We start from the raw sequence: 20,265 nt of genomic DNA on the forward strand, positions 1-20,265 counted from the left end.
TGTGTGAGCGAGCGGCCGCTCGTCTCAACATTGATTGGCCGGCACCACAGAGCGCTACCGACCAGGAGAGGGATATTTATGATGGGAAAGTGCTGGGACCTCCTCCCGGCCCGAGGAAACAACTCTTCCCCATCCTCCCAGCGTGCGCTAAGCACATGAAGAATTATTGGAGCGACCTGCTCGACTTCAGACACGGTCTCACGGGACTCAAGGTTAAGGACATGGCAGCTCACGGTATGGGCGACCCCCCCCGCTGTTGAGCCTTCCATCGCAAGGCACCTTAACCCCGCTCAGGGTGGGCTGCTCACTCCCCCTAAGCCGGTCTTGCCCAACAAAATGGACCGTTTTGCTGCCTACGTTCACCAGGTCCTCAAACAAGTCCTCGGCCGTGGCTGTCAGGGCCCTAAACGTTTCTTCGCTCCTCTCTGCCTACCAGGCGGAGATCCTCGAAGAATTAGGGCAGCAACTGGAAAAGGGAAATCCTTCTGAGACCCTGTGGAAGGAGATCCTTACGGTGAACGACCTCGTCCTCCGCAACTCCCGGCAGGCTGTCCAAGCTTACGGGCGCTCCATGGCGCTTTCCGTGGTGGGAGAGCGCGCGCTCTGGCTGAACCTATCGGGACTCCCTGACAGCGAGAAGCGGCGCATCGCGGGCGCGCCGGTGGAGCCCGGCCGGGCTCTCTTCGCCCCCGCCGTCGCACTGATGCAACAACGGTGTGACGATAAGAAGAAGGAGGATGAGGCTTTCAAGCTGTGCCTTCCCAGGAATGCGGTCCCACGCCAGGCGCCCCCTGCGCGTTTGCCTAACCCACCTGCCACCTGCCACTCCCCTCCTCTTTTAGGACCCCCGTCCAAAAGACCCAGGGGCTCCCGCGGATGGGTCAGCTCACCGCCTGTCGAGACGTCCCAGCTCGTGTGTTCAGGAAATGTGTGTTTTCCCCCCACGTTCAGGGGGCCCTTTGTGAGGGAAAGTTTAAGCACAGTGACACCACACTGCTCACACTCTGTTCCCCTCACTCTGTCAATAAAGGCTTCGGCCCCAGTGTTTGCCCAACACAAAACACAAAAAAATACGAATCAAATGAATTCGTTTCGGAGAGAAGACCTCTCTCCGCAGAGAGAACTCATCTCACTGCAGAGAGAGGAAATCCCTCCGAACCCCTGCATGTCGCCTCTAGTGTGCCCACCAGATGGCGCCATTGCAATCACAAATAAACCAGCTGGGCTCACACAGCTCCGCTCTGGCCCGAGCGGGAGCACTCGCGAGTCACGAAGAGGCTTGGCGAACCGTTTCAGCTCCCGAGTGGGTGATGCGTACAGTAATGCAGGGTTACAGATTGCAATTCGCAATAAAACCCCCGCATTTCAACGGCGTTCTCTGTTCTCACACAGAAGAGAACGCTTCACACATTCTGAAAGAGGAAATATCATCTCTCCTAAACAAGGGAGCGATTCAGATGGTGCCCCCCAATCTGATGAACCAGGGTTTTTATTCCCGTTATTTTCTGGTCCCGAAAAAAAGGCGGCTCTCTCCGTATCTATCTCTCTCTCTATCTTGGACCTTCGAGTGTTGAACAAACATTTGAGGAAATACAATTTCAGAATGCTGACACAAGGCGCACTCGCCCGTGCCATAAAACAGAACGACTGGTTCACATCAGTCGATCTGAAAGATGCTTTCTTTCACATAAGCATCTATCCCCCGCACAAGAAGTTTCTTCGTTTCGCCTACCAGGGCATATGTTACGAATTCACAGTTCTTCCGTTTGGGCTCAGTTTAAGTCCCCGGTCCTTCTGTCTCTGTGCGGAGGCGGGCTTAGCACCGCTGAGAATATCAGGTCTGAGAATCCTGACTTACATAGACGATTGGCTCATCATAGCCGAATCAAAGGAGAAGGTGTTGCAGGACACCGGCCGTCTGCTCGCGCACATCACATCGCTCGGGTTCCAAGTGAATGTGAGCAAGAGCAATTTTACGCCCAGTCAGAATGTCATTTTCCTGGGCTTGGAGTTGAACTCAGTCTCCATGCAAGCGCGTCTCTCTCAAGAGCGCGTTCGCTCTCTGATGAACTGTCTGTCGCAGTTCAGAGAAGGGGCGAAAGTGCAATATCGCACATGTCTCAGACTGCAGGGTCTCATGGTTTCTTCCTCCCAAGTTGTGCCGTTGGGACTCCTGAGGATGAGAGCGTTCATGAAATGGGTTTTGTCACTACATTTCAGCCCGATTCGCAACCTTTGCCGCTCGGTAACAGTGACACGCGCCTGCTTGGCAACCTTGCGCCACTGGGAGAGCGAAGACTTTTACGCACGGGGAACCCCTCTGGGGGCGGTTACGATGCGGAAAATTGTGACGACAGATGCGTCCTTAACAGGCTGGGGTGCCACCCAGGAGGGCAGAACGGTGAACGGTCTGTGGCCAAACAGACTACATTCAGTGCACATAAACTATTTAGAGCTTTTAACCATTTGGAAAGCTCTGAATCATTTTCTGCCTCGCCTGCAGGGACATCACGTTCTAGTACGGTGCGACGGATCTTCTATCAAGGGGAAACCCAATCTACGGAGATAGTGGAAATGCTATGGATGAGATTCGGACGGGCGAGCATAGATCTATTCACCTCGCGCGAAAACTACCATTGTCCTATGTTCTTCTCGCTAAGGGACGTGGACGCGCCCCTCGGGTAGACGCACTGGCCCACCCATGGCCCAGAATGATCCTGTATGCTTTTCCTCCCCTGTGCCTGATAATTCCCACACTGGCCAGGGTGAGAGAGCAGGGCCTGTCTCTCATTCTGATAGCACCCAGGTGGCCCAAAGCCCCATGGCTGGCAGAGATAATTCCTCTGTTATACGCCGAGCCGTGGCGCCATCCCGCTCACACGGACCTATTGTCCCAAGCCAACGGGGAAATTTACCACCCCCACCCGGACAGGGTGGCTCTCTGGGCCTGGCCCGTGAGAGGACGAACCTGAACGCACTTGGGCTTTCGCCGCGTGTGATCGCCACTATTCAGAATGCCAGGGCCGTCTCTACACGGTCCTTATATGGCTGTAAGTGGCAAGTGTTCGAAGGGTGGTGCGATGGGCGCGGTCTCACATCTTATCAGTGCTCGGTGCCTGATATTTTGTGTTTCCTTCAAGACCTCATGGAAAAAGGGAGGTCTTTTTCCACCGTTAAGGTCTACCTGGCTGCGATTTCAGCCTGTCATGTGGGTTTTGAGGGCTCTACTTACGGGCAGCACCCTCTAATCCGCAGATTTATGAAGGGTGCACGCCGCTCTTTGCCAATCATCAGGAGAACTGTTCCGGAGTGGGACCTCTCCATGGTGCTGGAAGCGCTGTCTCAACATCCTTTTGAGCCTCTGGGGAGTATTTCCCTTAAGCTGCTGTCCTTCAAGACAGCTTTGCTCTTGGCCTTGGCATCTGCTAAACGTGTCAGTGAGCTACATGCACTCTCGGTTCATCCCTCGTGCACTAAGTTGTCCCTCAGTGGAGATAAGGTTTCCCTTAAGCCTAACCCGGCCTTCATGCCGAAGTGCTTCCCTGCGTTCACTTCGGAGGTGTTGGAGCTGTCCGCTTTTCACCCTCCACCTTTTACCTCTCCAGAGGATCAGAGGCTGAATACTCTGTGTCCAGTCCGTGCTTTACAGGCATATATGACCAGGACCAGCGCTTTCCGGAAGAGCGACCAGCTCTTTGTTTCATGGGCTCCCCCGCACAGAGGGAGTCCCATATCGAAGCAACGTCTCTCACATTGGGATGTGGACGCTATAACTATGGCTTATGAAGCAAAGGGAGTTCAGCCCCCAAGGGGCATCAGAGCTCAATCTACAAGGGGCTTAGCCGCCTCTTGGGCTTTGTTTAGGGGAGTGTCACTGCAGGACATCTGCTCCGCTGCCAGTTGGGCCTCTCCTCATACCTTTGTGTTTATTACCGGCTGGATGTCACCAGAACCTCGGTAGCACATTCGGTTTTAGGGGTGGGGTCTTCTTAGCTCTTCCCTGCAACCCTGTTGGGTAAAACCAATGAGAGTGAATGGGCCGGCTGGCCATGTTCATTACTGTCACCAAACATTTACTTCCCTTCATGGGTTTAGTTTATGTGCCTTGGTGTGTTGGGGTTATTATCATGTATGTGTCTCATGCATGTTTCATGTCCTGCTTGTCCACAGCAGTTAGGTGTGGCGTCACCTTTGCAGGTTCATGATTAAGGGAAGTGTCAGGCACCGCCTCCCCGAGGTGACCGTCTTTCTCTGGCTTTCAGAACCTCACTGTGAGTGTATTGGGCAATCGGGGAGCTGTCCATGTCTCTCCCATAGGTGGATCTCGAACACGAGATGATGAAAGAGAACAATAGGTTACTATCGTAACCCCGGTTCTCTGAAACATCGAGTGGAGAGATCCACCAGCTTTGCCCCGCTTGCCGCACGAGAAGCGAACATACTTACTGAGGAATAGCAGTGCGCCTAGCCTTATATGCCTGTAGGTAAGGGGGTGTGGCCTCACCTGGCATTGGCTGCGCACTCCTGTCCGTCTAGCCAGACTTGGTGCAATTGGATGCTTCTGCAGAGGTCAGGTACAGATGCCCTTCCCATAGGTGGATCTCTCCACTCGATGTTTCAGAGAAACGGGGTTACGATAGTAACCTATTGTTTCACGTCTTTGTAAACGAAAGTTTAATGCGTTTTAGGAAGGATTATTCCAGTGTACCTATGCAGCCATTGTGGAGGTGGGGGGGAAAGCGAAAGAAACCGAAAATTCTCGGGCCAGCAGCATGTGTCCAAATTTTTATCTTAACCGTTCTATTTCATCAGAAACGATGCCGTTTGAAACTGCCGTTTGTTTTTGGCGCTCAGTGGCTGTCTGTGTACATCTCTGCATAGCCTTATGGTGTCTGTACACCAAAAGCAAATTTAATTATTTCCGCAAGTAGATTACATACAAAGTCAATGCGAATACACGAATAGATGCAAATTTGCGCCGTGAATGACGTGAATTGGGCAACGCGATTGCCGCGGGTTAGCACTGGCCTTCCACAACAGGTACAGAGCAGCAATAGTAGTTATCTCCAAAATGGTTGATGATGGAAAAAATGGCAGAAAGAAATGTTGTTGTTGTTGATGTGCGTGAAAACACTCCTCATCGCGCGATCCAAGTAATCCTGCGCGTAATCTAGAGCGAGTAGCATTCGCTTTGCTTTTGGGTGTGCACACACCATTAAGGAAAGCGCTGATGACGTGTGATGTCAGGACTCAGGAGGTCTGATGACGTGTGATGTCAGGACTCAGGAGGTATGGAAATAAATGCATGTTGACAAGCAAGTAGGACATCGTATCATTGCATTCGGACCTGAGACTTCCACAGTAGATACTATGTACATGTTTTAATATTTAGACCACATCTAGTATTGATTGCTATCAGGATGTGAAGAGAGTTTCAACCAGTATAAAAAAAGTGTTTATAAAACAAATTGCCTACCCTACCCGTTCCAAGGCACACATTTAACATCTACATACAGTATATCATTAAAGGTAGCCTACCTTTAATGACATATAGGTGTTAAATTTGTGCCTTGGAACAGTCACTGGTCGTCATGTCACTGTCATCAACTGAACTGCCACCTTGTGGTTACTGTATGCCACTGCACCATTGACTGGCTCTATTGTGAGGTTATTTATAGGGCGAGTGAATCGAGATGAAGTGGAAAGACATTAAAGGATTAGAGCATAACTAATGCAATGCAGGATTACAGAGAAAAGGGGGCAGGGAAAAAGGCAGAGGAAACAGAGAGTGAAAAAGACTGAGAGAGAAGTGGATAAAAGGCCTGGAGGTAAAGAGAACGACTTGTAGTTTAATAGCAAGTGATTCAAATCCAACAGAAATTTAAGATCCAGCACATTGGATCCTGCATGGCGTACTCAGGTGAAGACACACTCACAGGTGAGAGGATGAAGAAGACACTTGTTTTAGTTGGAGTGGATAGAAATCTGAAATTGACTTATATGCAGGCTTATATTTGTGTTTTGGTATGAAAATATCATATTAATGCCTTTTTAGATATTTGAACAGTAGCATTTGTTTCAGTAAGTACAGTCGGCCAAACGTTTAAGTGCGAAACTCGTGGAAATGCTTCTACAGTATTTTTTTTTTCTTATTTTATATTGTATTTAGTATTGTTTTATTACAAGTTATATTATCATTGTAAAAATTTGAATCAAAAGTTGAATTGAAAACGTTATATGTTTTAGCTTCTGGTTTGTCCCCCTCCGTGCTTTAATAACAGATTGATTAGGCTACATTTATTAATTCGGATTATTGAACTAGCAAATATTTCAGTAACACTTTATATTACAGTATCTGTTACACATCTTACATGTAAGCAGCTGACACTAAACCAAACCCTAATTATATAGTACGTATGTACTTATTACTGTACTCAGTACTTATTTGTATAAATACACCGTAACAAGGGCAACTTAAAATAAAAGGTTACACTTTATTTTACAGTATTTTTGTTACATATGTTACATGTACTTAATAACAGTAAATTATGCATAATTACATGCAACTATCCCTAAACCTAATCCTACCCTACCTTATATTATACTGTATATTATACCCTATATACCCTAAATTAATTAATATTACTCAGTACTTAAATGTATAATTACACTGTAACAATGACACCTTAAAATAAAGGGTAACACTTTATTTTACAGTGTCCTTGTTACATATGCTACATGTGCTTACCATAGTAATAACAGTAAATTATACATAATTACATGCAACTAACCCTCAACCAAATCCTAATCCTACCCTAACCCTACAGTAAGTACATGTAGTTGCTAAATATTACTCAGTACTTAAATGTATAATTACACTGTAACAATGACACCTTAAAATAAAGTGTACCCAAATAAAGTGTAACCCTTTATTTTAAGGTGTCTGTGTTACAGTGTAATTATACATTTAAGTACTGAGTAATAGTAATTTACTACATGTACTATAGGGTCAGGGTTAGGAATAGGGTTTGGTTTAGGGTTAGTTGCATGTAATTATGCATAATTTATAGTTATTACTTCAGTAACTACATGCAACGTGGAATAAGGACACTGTAAAATAAAGTGTTACCAAATAACCAATATCTCTTATTCATTTTACATTTCACTTTCAACATTTCTTTGTTTTAGATTTTTCGACCCCCTAAAATTGTGTTTATTTTCTTGTTTAAATCACATATTCTTCATGTGGTCTCCTTTTTTGGAGAACGTTTTAATGTTTGTGCACGTGTGTGCATTTGTGTTTATCTTGCAGCGATGAATGTGGAGAGGATTATTGAGTTTATCAGAGAGGGCGATCAGAAAGGACTCAAGGCAGAACTACAGCAATTTAATCGAGAGGTACTGACAATGAACAGTGATTATGTTCAGTCTAGTAGCTTCAAACCCACTGTATTAATAACATTTGCACTGACAATACATGTCATTATAAAACAATCTACTTTGCACAAGTTGTGCACTCAGAGCTCACATTTGATGTAATTGCTCTTTTCTAATTGCTCTCTCTCTCTTGCTCCTAGTATGCGCAGTGCTTTTTCTATGATTTGGAGCAGCGGGACAGAAGAAAAGTAAGGGATATTTGAGTGCAATTACACATACACACTCACAGGAAAGAACAATGAGGTCTCATTATATATTTAAATGAGAAAAAGAAGCCAGTAGCTCCCAAGCAATGTCTTAAAAGGTACACTATGTTAACAACATTTAAACAATGAGTCAATACATCATCAGTCCTTCTAAACATGTTTTTGTCTAACCCTGATCCACTATGTTAAGCCTATTATAAGTGATGGTTTTTGTTGCGTGGCTGGGCATGAGGTTAGTTGTCACAACGAGTGAGATAGGTTGACATGAGCTGCGTTTCCACCGGAATTACCTGGAACAATTTGTCCCAGGAACTTTTTTTCCCCAGACCTGTTGCTGTCTGCGTTTCCACCGCGGTCTAAAGTACAGAGAGGATTAGGCAAATAGTCCGGTGACGTAGGACTGCGCGCTACTTTACAGTTCCCCATTGTTGATTCGAATAGCAAACAACTGTTACTGCACACATCGCAACAGATGGTGGTTGATATAAAATGCTGTGTGGAATCAACCAATCAAAATGCGGCATGAACTCAACCAATCAGCATGTTAAGCGCCCAAGTCCCACCCCTGAAAGCTCCTGAACTTTGAAAAAGTACTACCTCGCAAGCAGGGACTTTCGGAGGGGGAAATATCTACCCGGAACATCATGCGGTCCTGCGGTCGAAACACATCGAGTACCACCCCAAAGTCCCCAGTTCCTGGGAAAAGTTCCTGCGGTGGAAACGTGGCTATGGTTGACCGGCTAAATCTTGAACCTCCCGGATCACCCTTTTTAAAAACTCGCCGATCAGAGGAGAGTCTGCTGGCAAAAAGAGAAAGCAACGGAGCTTGTATTAAAACGAGAATCAACATTGGTTTGGCTTTGTGGATGTGGTGAGAACTGAAGGATTTGAAATGTTGTAAAAGCGACACTAAGGTGACGTTTTTATTCCTCAACAGGTGAATATGGTATTTTATTTTATTTTAAAGATAAATTGCCATATGTAGCTCACTAAGAGACAGAGTTCACTGTAAAGCATTATCTTTTGTGCAGGGTCATAGTCATCCACACAGTCAAGCAGAGCCACAGCACAACCAAAACTGTGTTCTTCCAAAAAATGCATGCAGTTTTGTTTTTAAACACTAGAGGGATGTTAAGTTACATAGTGTACCTTTAAAATGTTCTCAAATTCAGGGATTTCTATGTATGAATTCCAGACCGAATGTTCTTCCCCGAGCAAATGGTCTATATGTTATGCTATCCACATTTATTTTATAGCTGATGTATTTTATATTTTGATTTCTCCAAATAATTGATTGAAGTTTTAAAAAAACTTTTCTGAGATAAAGTTTACATTCAGTTTACATTAAATAAGAACTATAAGCTATATGAAATTGTAAACTTTGAGTCCTCTTGGCAGGAAATATTTCCCGCATGTCCTCAGTTGTTTGCTGATACTGCAGTAGTTGACTTGATCCCAGGCCGTCAGCTCATTAATATTTAGACCATAAGCTCCCTACTTATTCCATTCCAGGTAGCAAGTCAGTGTTGATGTGTCTACGTTAATTGCATTGAATTTACATTACAATATGATGTTGGTTCAACATCATTTTTACATCCGCAGTAATTGTTGATACAATGTTGAGATTTCACAAAAGAAGATATATTGAAGAATATTGGTACAAACGTTACATTACGAATGTTACAAACGTTCTATTAGAAATACTAAAATATAGTAAAAAAACAAATAAGTAATTAAATAAATAAATGAATAAAATCAGGGATGTTCGGGAAAAACTTCCAGTCACTGATTGGATGTGGTTTGCTATTGGTCAGTCTCATGTGAGTGACAGGTTGTCCCGCCCTCGCACCAGTAAACACCTCATCAGAGAAGAGATGTCGCTGCACGAGGGAAGGGAATGTATTTTGATTAAAGATTATGAGGGCATATATAATAAACACCGCAATATTCCATAAAAAATAGGAATTGCCAAATTTGATTTCATGAAAATTTTGGGATGAAAACTCAACATTGTATCAGTATCACCTTGCTATCTGGGATATATTTCTCCTTTCCTGATCCTTCAGCTTTGTTACTGCTTGTTAAAACATGCAAACACAAAACGCACACTTAGGATAGAAAAACATCTGGTCTTATCTTTTGGGTTGGTTTAATGATTTTCATATTTTTCTGTCATCTGGCTGCTTGTTTAATCTGAAAAGAGGCAGGAGCTGGAAGAGGTATTATTTTCTAAATTCTTGAGTTCCCTAAGGCTACTGACATCCTGATTTGACCATTATTAACCCTCTGGTGGTCATTTTAGACTAGAAAATTGTACTTTTTTTTTATTTTTACTTTATCAAAATGGCAAAAAACTAGGTGAATTTTGTGGTACTTCCTATATGAACACACACACACACACACATTAATTGTGGACATGATTAGAAGACAAAATAGTCACACTTGTGATCTTCACAGTCCAAACTGACCACACAGGAAATTAATGGGGCATATGAAAAACAGAGCTTTTTACAGAGCAATGATTAAATCGTTTTTGATAATGTCTAAATATATATCCAAATGTAAAACCTAATAAAAGTTTGTCTGTAATTATGCCTGAAAATACTGATAAGGAACTAAGTAACACACAAAGTTTAAAGTTTGGATTTTATAGCTTTACTGTATTTTTAACTTAAACACTCACTGTATTAAAAAACTGACATTTTTTCTAATATTTATTATTTATTATTTATTTATTATTATTACCATGAAATACAAAATATTAAAGAATAAATATTATTGAAACAAAATATTGAACATTCATTAAATTAGAAAAAAAAAATTACACTTCTTGCCTTCAGTCTGTTTTGACCACTTAATAAGGAACAGAATGCTGCAGGGATGACATATTTTTGTAGGCCAAACCCGGAAATGAGTTAGCATTTTAGCATTTCCCAGTTCGGGGTCAACCCTATGTTCCCACAGCCCTATGTTCCCACGGCCCTATGTTCCCACATTTCTAAGAATTTTTCTTTTAACGATTTGTCTAAACCCCAGTTACGGGTAGGTTTAGGGGTGGGGTCAGGGGTAGGCCATTTGTGGGAACATTGTCTGAACCCCAGTTACGGGTAGGTTTAAGGGTGGGGTCAGGGGTAGGCCATTTGTGGGAACATTGTCTGAACCCCAGTTACGGGTAGGTTTAAGGGTGGGGTCAGGGGTAGGCCATTTGTGGGAACATTGTCTGAACCCCAGTTACGGGTAGGTTTAGGGGTGGGGTCAGGGGTAGGCCATTTGTGGGAACATAGGGCTGTGGGAACATAGGCATGATCCCGTCGGACATTAAACGTTATCACATCGACAGGTAAAATCATCTACTCACTAGTCGCTTTCAAGTCTCATTGTGTTAATAATCGCACTCATACTCTTGCTAACTATTCTAACTCAAACGTTCAGGGAAATACTTTTTAAATTTTAAACAAAGTCCGAATGAGTTGTCGGATATGGAAGCTTGTAAAAAAAAAAAAAAAAAAATTATTGTGACTTTTTATCTCAGAATTTTGACTTTTTCTTGCAATTGCGAGTTTACATCCCGCAATTCTGACTTTTTTCTCTCAGAACTGTGTGATATAAAGTCGCAATTGCGAGTTATAAATTGTAATTGTGAGAAAAAAAGTCAAAATTCATAAAAGTTGTTCATTTGTGAAGATTATCAAGATGAACAAAATGTGTAAAAATCATAAGCTTTTGTTAGTCACAGACCTTATTTTCTTCAATAATTCAAAAGCCAATCCTATTGGATATTTGTCGTGATGCTAACTTCCAAGTTGGCCTACAAAATACTCTCAAAAAGCACTCTATACCAGAGGGTTAAAGTTGCCATGTACAATTTCTGGATCACTAGCACCACCACTAGCAACACTAATCACTGTTATATCTTAATCTCTATATATCTTAATCTCAAAAAAAAAAAACTCCCACAAATTGAATGCATGATTCACAGTATACTCAAAATGGTTAATTCCTATAATAGTTTTTTTTTTTTTGGGTCACCGCAGTTCAGAAAGAATAAAGTGCGGGATTATATGTCAGACTCGGATTCAGACTACGATGAGTCCAGTGACCCAGACGTCATGTTGAGACAGGTACCCTTGACTTTTATAAATAAATACACACATTCTTAAAAACAACGTACGCCTTTGTTCGTTTGCATTTGTTTCTCTCTCTTGCCCTCAGGCTCTGGCTACAGTGATGGTCCGGTTCCTCCAGACTGAACCGCAAGGGCGTTTGCTGAAAGAATGTCTGAGATCCTTACGAATCCTCTCGAGGGACAAAAAGGTTTTGGGACCTCTTATCACTGACAGAGCACTGCTCACTCTAGCCCACCTGGGCGGCATCAGCAATGCACCTATTCCAAAAGAAGACACTGACAATGATGTTGACTCCTATGATGACGTCATTTTGGCCATTTCTGAGAGCAAATTTGGCCGAGCAGATGAGGATGATAACGGTGGTGAGGAGGACGATGGTTCCGGGGCTGTAACCAGTGATGCGGTCTGGGGACCGAGCAATTGGTGTGGTGATCGCAAGCCTAGCACGTTTTCAAACATCAGCCTCGTACCTTCTCGCAGGAGGAGCAGCGTTTATAAAGCTCTCACACCTGGTAAAAGAGACAGCAGAGGAAGCGTTGGAGAAGCGGAGGAAGAGGAAGAAAAAGATGATGATGATGAAGAAGCTACTAGGAAGGAAGTCATGAAAATATTATGTAACATTGTTTACAATAGTACTTGGGCACAAGAGAGAGCCAGTGAACTCAGGTATGAGCCATTTCAACATACGATTCAAACTCTTTTTTTCAAACTCAAACTCATTTTAACACCTCCAGACCTTGAATTCATCGAAAGTCTTTGGGATGCACTGGAGTAGACTGTACAGAGATAAATGTTATTTCCATGAAGAGGTGCATCCATTTTTGGTCAAGATCTTCTATTGACAATGCAAGAGTCCAGCACTCTGTGAAGTCTCCTCCAGCACATCCCAAAGACTTTCAGTGAGTTTAAGATCTGGACTTCATGCTCCCTCCTAACCATTCTTTCACAATTTGAGACTGATGAATCTTGACGTCGTCATCTTGGAATATAGCCATGATGTGTCTTCCTACGTGGTTGTTTAAGAAACGAAAAGCGACACACTCCATCAAATAGGGTTAGAAGAATGAACTTCATCTCCAGAGCTGCTCTGAGACTCACTTCACCAGCATTTCACAATTTAATTTTAGAAAAACTATCATCAGACACACAGTAACTCAAATGGCTCTGCTTGTGCTAACCAGAGAAAGCTTGACCCCTGGGTTACAAGTCATTGCAAATATGGCTAAGTGAAGTTAGTTTTGGGGGGGGGGGGGGGGGGGGGGGGGGGGGATTCGATTGCAATGAAATTCATACATTTCTGTTACTAAAGTGGTTTTGGGGGCACTATATTCACTGAAATGAAATATATTTGCATGTCATATGCTTTTTTCTTTTCTCTCCCACTACTTGCTGTACTTCAGTCTCCTCCGTGGTCTGACAGAAAAGCTAAATAAGGAGTTTCAGTCTGCATCTTCCCCTTGTGGCCAATTTTACACGCTCCGGTTCATGTTTTTACTGACGGCGCTGAGACCTGAACTCAGAACACAACTGAAACAAGTATCTACTTTTCTCCTTCTATTATTTGAATTTTGAGGGGGGAAAAAATTAATTAATACAAATAATATTTTCTGTTATCATATTAGGTATGCTAACATTCAAAAGTTTAGGGTCAGTGAGATTTTTTTTTTTTTTTTCAAGCATTATGTTAATCAAAAAAGGTGTTGCAGAAACTGTCTATTTCAAATAAATGCTGTTCTTTTGAACTTTTGAAGAGTAGTCTTTCAAAAATAAACAAAAATCATTCTGAGCTCAAACTTTTGAATGGTAGTGTAAATTGTTGTATATCAACCAACAGCCACATTGCTATCTAGATATTGTATTGGCGTTTTTGGTCATTTTTAGGAGGGAGGAGTGTCGCTGTTGACCACAGTGCTGGAGATGTGTTTAGCAGTACAGTGGAAGGAACAGTATGAGGTCGCGCTGGATCCTGCAGCGCCTCCTGTAAGTGTGGAGGACTCACAGCAGGCTCAGGAGGCTCTGAAGATACTTTTTAATATCACACACAGCACACACACTCAAGAACCTGAAGAGGTGGGTGTATGCAGACATAATCACACTCATGCTCACTCACCTCCCTTACAAACAATGGTACTATGTGATGTATCAGATGGTAGTACTGTAGAGATACTGTAGTAAACCCACATTGCACTGAATAAATTCATATAAATTGTTAACATCAAGGTTCACATTGTGTCTACCACCAGGAAGCTGCATCTCTCTATCGCCACCTGGCTGCAGTTTTGCGTTACTGTCTGATGGTGTCCTGTGAGGAGGAAGAAGCTACAGATGAATTAAAGGGGTCAGTGTTGATCAATATTTGTATTGCTCTATAATAACTATTATGGGTTGAAAATTTCAGTAATTATGACTCGTTCCACAAGCACAAAAGTGTGCACTAGTGACTGACGCTAGAGGCTGCGGTTCAAATCCCGCTCGGAGCAGTGTGAGTTATATTGGTGCCGTGACCCGGATGGGAGTGAGATTTAGGGGGTGAGTGTAACGGAGGCAAGCTAGTAAGAGCTGGGCAAATAAACCTCACTCCCCTGGCCTCAAGAGGCGCACTGGCGACTGACGCCTGGAGGCTGTGGACTTTAACGTCCTTGTTAGCGCACCCGCCTCCCATGGGTCATGCCGGAGACAGGGGTTCGAATCCAGAGTAGAACCAGGTCCGGAGGAAGTACAGTAATGTACTTACAGTAGAAGTCAAATATAATTGACATGGATTTACAAGATCAAGACAAGCACACAAATAATAGAAGTTAGTAATAAAATAAAAGTAAAGAATAAAATAAAATAGCATACACTGTTGTATAGGTAATAAATAGACAAGTAAATTTGAGAATCAAATGCACATATGTGACTCTGGACCACAAAACCAGTCGCATGTGTACATTTTTTGAAATTGAGATTTATACATCATCTGAAAGCTGAATAAATAAGCTTTCCATTGATGTATGGTTTGTTAGGATAGGACAATATTTGGCCGAGATACAACTATTGAAAATCTGGAATCTGAGGGTACAGAAAAATCGAAACATTGAGAAAATCAGCTTTAAAGTTCTCCATTTATGTTCACGATTGTGATGCATTCACTCACAAAAATAAATGTTTTATATATTTACGGTAGGAAATGTACAAAATATCTTCATGGAACATGATTTTTATTTAATATCCTAATGATTTTTGGCATAAAAAAAAAATCAATAATTTTGAGCCATATTGAGCCATTGAGCCGTATTATTGGCTATTGCCACAAATATACCCGTGCGACATGTGACTGGTTTTGTGATCCAGGGTCACATATTAAGAGTCTAGTGCACATATTAATTTGGCTGACAGATGTATATACTGTATTTATATGTATGTGTGTATATATATATATTGGTAGGATTTACAAGATCATGACAGACAAACACACACACACAAAGTGAAATATAATAGAAAACAGTATTAAAATGTAATAAAAATAAGACTCCAAAATAATTATAAAATAATAATTACAATAATAAAATATTTATTTTAAATTGTAATAATATTTTACAGTATTACTGTTTTTACTGTATTTTTTATCAAATAAATGCAGCCTTGGCAAGTATATTATTAATAATAATAATAATAAAGCAAAAAAAATTGCAATAAATAACAAAAATGTTATTTTAAATTGTAATAATATTTCACAATATTACTGGTTTTGACTTTATAAGAATAAAAAAAAATCTTGCCGACCTTTTGAACGGTAGTGTATGTTACTAATAATTTTATTCAATTGTATTTATTGTAATATTTTTGTGTATTTGTAATTTGTTAATTGTACTAAATATTTTTTGTGTTTTTATTTATTTTGTAAAACTTGGAGTATTTAATTCTAAGGGTCATGACATAAAAAAAAGGTATTAAGCCCACACACGGTGTGCAGGCAATATTTATAATAATAATAATAATAATGTAGAGCACATATTCATCTGACTGACAGATGCGTGACTGCCTTCCTTCAGTAACACCTGCATCTGATCTGTTCGTGAAAGCTTTAGAAAATGAGAAATTAGATGTGTTTTTTTGTTTTTTTCTCTAAATTGACCACAGTTCATTCATTCATTCATGTTCATCTGTGTCTGCTTTTCTCCTCATCTTCACTCATATGAATTATGTAATGCATAACCTTCTCCACCTCAAAAGGACAATTTATTTTCTGTATTTTAAATATCCAACATTTATAGACAATTTTATGTAAAAGATGTACAATTCTGCTTTTTACAGACTGATGTTCTGTTTTAATCACCAGTGTTCAACATTCGATTAAAACAGAAGAGATTTTAGCACACGCATGACCTCAGATCTCTCTGTTTCTCTCAGGCATGCAGCGAACATGCTGTCTGCTCTCCCGTTGAGTTGTCTAGACGTTCTGGTGTCTGTGCCTCTGGGTCCAGACTCACACCAGATGAATGGAGTCAACATGGACTGTGTGCAAAACCTACTCATGTACATGGAGAGAAAACTGGAACAGGTAAAAAGAGGGTGAATGAAAGAAAAAGGGAAGGGAGAAACAAAAAGATGGAGACAACAGAGAAACGGATAGATTATCATATCATGAATCATATTGCCCTTGATATTTTGAGATTTAGGGCCAGATTTACTAACAGCGTGCGCCTTAAAAACTACTGTCAGGATTTACTAAAGACACGCAGTGAAATATTAGCGCTGACAAGGCATGAACAGGGTTATTTTTACGGCTGACCTTATCGCATATGCATTTGTAGGAGTTTCCCTTTCAGACACAAAATTGATAGGAGGAGAGTATTTAAATGAATCATGCACGGTGATTGACTAAGGTTTGCGTTCGTCAGTTTACTGGTATTTTGCGTCAATATTTACCGGCCAAAAAAGGGCATTGGTCATTATGGAAATGATGTTGTGTTGTGTGAAATGTTGTGAAAGGCAGCAGTAGGTAGAAATAAGTCTATTTAATGCCTTTAAGAGCCTTCCAAAAATCAGTCAATACTAATATTTACTATACTATGATATTAGCAATTCACAGCAACGTCTCTTCTGCTCACCAAGGCTGCATTTATTTGATAAAAAAAATGGTGCAATATTATTACGATTTAAAATATTAAAATAGTTTTTATTTGAATATTTAATCAAATTTAATTTATTCCTGTGATGCAAGGCTGAATTTTCAGCATCATTACTCCAGTCTTCAGTGTCACATGATCCTTCAGAAATCATTCTAATGTGATGATTTGCTTCTCAAGAAATATTTCTGATTATTATCAATGTTGAAAAGAGTTGTGCTGCTTTATTTGTTTGTGAAAACCATGAAAAAAAAAAAAATCAGGATTCTTTGATGAATAATAAGTTTAAAAGAACAGTGTTTATTTGAAATTGCAAATGACTTCACTGTCACTTTTGATCTATTTTATGTATCCTTTCTGAATAAAATTTGACTGATTTTTGGTAGGCTCTGAAAGGCGTGAAATGTATTTACATTTTCCCTGTCCTCTGCCTTTCATGACACAATTTGAGCATTTTTATTTATTGTGTAAAATTTAGAAAAATTTGGCGTGTGTTTGAAGGGTCAGAGATGGTGGAAGAAGGTAGAGGGAATAAATGATCTTTAATAGTGGAAATGAAAAACAAAATATATGATATGACTCGCATATATTCTTGCATGACATTGCTTGTCATGTGGCTTTTCTAACGCAGTGGTGTTTTACATGCAGGGTGAAAAGGTCAAAGAGAGACTGACCCCTGTGCTGAACTTGCTGACCGAGTGCTCCAGAGGTCACAGAGAGACGAGACGCTACCTTAGACAACAGGCACGACTGCTATTTTAGATTATCATGAGGCAACATTGTCTAATAAAACACTTGCATTGTTTTGTATCAAACTGCGTATGTGTTCTCACCGAGTACAGATTCTGCCTCCATTAAGAGATGCTAGCACTAAACCTGAAAAGGGCAACACCTTGAGGAATCGTCTGGTTAGACTGATGACCAACCTGGATACTGAGCTCAAACACTGCGCTGCCGACCTGCTCTTCGTGCTGTGCAAAGAGAACGGTACTGCATAGAAACACACAAGCATAGAGTATGAAAACTGCACGCCAAATTACCACAAAAACAGATTGCAGATTGCAAAAATTCAATGCAACACAGTTTCAAAACCGAACATAACAAAACAACCAATAAACAACAAACACTATAAAATGGCTCTTCCTGTTTTCTATCAAGTATAATGACGGAATAAACATATGAATTACTATTATGATCTTTTTTTAAACTATAAACATTGAAAAAATTATTGTACTTAACTTGACATGTCCTCCTACAGTATTAGTCTGAGACGATGAGGGCTTCTGATGAAATCTCATCATAATCAAGTGTCTGTTAGTTCGCATTAAAAGGAATCTCCCAGATTCATTACTTGGTTTCTTGCAGCAGTACAGTTGGGATGTCCAATTTAGGATTTTTAAAAAGGACCTATTATTCCCTTTTACAAAGACTTAATTCTGTTTTTGGGGTCTTATAGAATAGGCTTGAAAACCACTTATTTTTCCCATATTCTCCATTGTTGCAGCTCCTCTCTTCTCAGTCTGTCAGTAACGCTCTGATTAGTTTCTGTCTCTATGAAGCTCCTCCTTCTGAAATCCGCAATGTGCTCTGATTGGTCGGCCGGATCAGTGTGTTGTGATTGGTCAACCGTTTCAAGCGTGTTTGGGAATGTCACGCCCATTACCATCACTGCGAGTATAAACATACTAATAACTAACTCAACCAGGCCCCGCCCCTTTAATTAATGTTTGGGTGGGTATTATTTAAATGAGGAATATTGTGACATGTCCGTTCCCGGATGAAAACTCAAGACTACAGTGGAGGCGTTTCAGGGAGTTCAGAAACAATGACACTGATATAGAGAATAACTCCCGCTAGAGGGACTTTGTGAAACTTTCCAGACCTTTTTCATACTCAAACTGCAACATTACACACTAAAGAAAGATGAATATGTAAAATAGCATGATAGGACCCCTTTAAAGTATCAGCTGATTGATATTTGCTTTGCCATTTTCAACTTCAACTCCACAAAAGCATGAATCTACTATTACGTCCTTAAGTCCTAAAGATAATGTAGTGGGCGGGACTAACAGAAACTGGCGAATCTTATTTGACTTTTCATTTTGACAAGCATAATGTATACACTAAAAGGAGAGGGAAAACTAGGAAACTGTCTGCAACTGACCATGGAAACTTGCATTTAATTATTCCTTAACTAAATGTATACATTTATAAGTGTGATAAGACGTTTTTTTATTACACTTTTCCATTCATCTATTTGGAAAATAACCAACTTTTGATTGGGTGGGCCACATTTCAACTACTGCATTAAACACCCATGAGTTTTACCCCCCAAAACCTAATATGCTGTTTTATTCTTGGATATTCCAGTGAGACGTTTCGTCAAGTACACTGGATATGGGAATGCCGCTGGGCTCCTGGCCACTAGAGGCTTGCTAGGAGGTCAAAGGTCACAGGCCACATCATCGGGCACACGGTACTCTAGCGACTCCGACTCCGACACCGAGGAGTACCGGCAGATTAAAGACCGCGTGAACCCAGTGACGGGACAAGTGGAAGAGGAGCAGCCTGATCCCATGGAGGGAATGACAGAGGCCGAGAAAGAGGAGGAAGCTCACCGGCTCGTCAGTCTTTTTAACAAACTCTCAAAGTAAGGAACTTAAACCACTTATCAAAACACCAGTAAAAGCTTTGTACACACTGCTCTCACACTCTCGCACCTTTTCCTAAACAGGGAGGATGTGATTCAGCCAATGGGATTGAACCAAGCGGGTCAGCTGGTGCCACTGTCAGAGCTCAGGGACTTCTCAATGGAGGAGAGGGAATCGGAGGAAGAACACGATGACCTGGAGAACGTGGAGTAGAATCGGCATAGATGTGGTGACCAAAACTATATACTTATAACTTAAAATAACTAGTCTTAACATTTAACAGCTTAAACATAAAAACATACCCTTAAATATTACCTGAATATATCTAATTAAGACACTTTAATTAATTAATACTCTACAGTTCAAAAGTTTGGGGTCAATAAGATACTTCACCAATAGACCATATAAAATATACGATTTTTAAAAAAATATATTACTAATTAAAATGTTTAAACAACAATAAAATCAGAATTGGTTTTTACTGTCGGTGCATCACTCGTGTGATGCCTACTGTTCGTTTTTCAAGAGTAGGCTACTTTAGTTTTTTTCGTTCAACAGTGCACTTGATGAATGGATTACACTAAAGTTCTCGTGAAGAGAAACGCGCAGACTGCAAATACATTACCAACCAAACAAAAGCGCATTCTATTCTTGAGTGTTGTCGCGAGTCGTGCTCTCGCTGATATGGCCTATACTACCTGATGATCAGTAGTGGTTCACCTAATAAAATTCA

At 41.2% G+C, this 20,265-nt stretch overlaps 1 protein-coding gene across 2 annotated transcripts; it reads left to right on the plus strand.

Moving 5' to 3' along the window:
* The first annotated feature begins 5,777 nt into the window (after nt 1-5,777).
* LOC311306020 (chaperone Ric-8A) lies at nt 5,778-19,934 on the plus strand. 2 transcript variants are annotated; one of them, XM_084434165.1, is made up of 14 exons: nt 5,823-5,938; nt 7,313-7,398; nt 7,578-7,625; nt 9,845-9,862; nt 11,678-11,764; nt 11,856-12,436; nt 13,171-13,306; nt 13,652-13,840; nt 14,014-14,108; nt 16,163-16,313; nt 17,530-17,625; nt 17,724-17,868; nt 19,252-19,531; nt 19,616-19,798. In XM_084434165.1, exons 1-14 carry the CDS (start codon nt 5,908-5,910, stop codon nt 19,743-19,745), a joined length of 2,073 nt encoding a protein of 690 aa, XP_084290291.1. In that variant the 5' UTR covers nt 5,823-5,907; the 3' UTR covers nt 19,746-19,798. The 2 variants fall into 2 exon arrangements, with proteins under 2 accessions (XP_084290292.1, XP_084290291.1); XM_084434166.1 differs by lacking the exon at nt 9,845-9,862 and having other exon boundaries at nt 5,778-5,938; nt 7,578-7,640; nt 19,616-19,934.
* Nucleotides 19,935-20,265: the final 331 nt, after the last annotated feature.

Source organism: Rutilus rutilus, assembly GCF_951802725.1.
Source record: "Rutilus rutilus genome assembly, chromosome: 16".
Taxonomy (NCBI): Eukaryota; Metazoa; Chordata; class Actinopteri; order Cypriniformes; family Leuciscidae; genus Rutilus; species Rutilus rutilus.

Coding starts and splice junctions, on each gene's coding strand:
- LOC311306020 (XM_084434165.1), top strand. CDS start 5,908: ATGGCGTACTCAGGTGAAGACACACTCACAG. Junction 12,437..13,170: donor GAGAGAGCCAGTGAACTCAG/GTATGAGCCATT, acceptor GCTGTACTTCAG/TCTCCTCCGTGGTCTGACAG. Junction 14,109..16,162: donor GCTACAGATGAATTAAAGGG/GTCAGTGTTGAT, acceptor TGTTTCTCTCAG/GCATGCAGCGAACATGCTGT.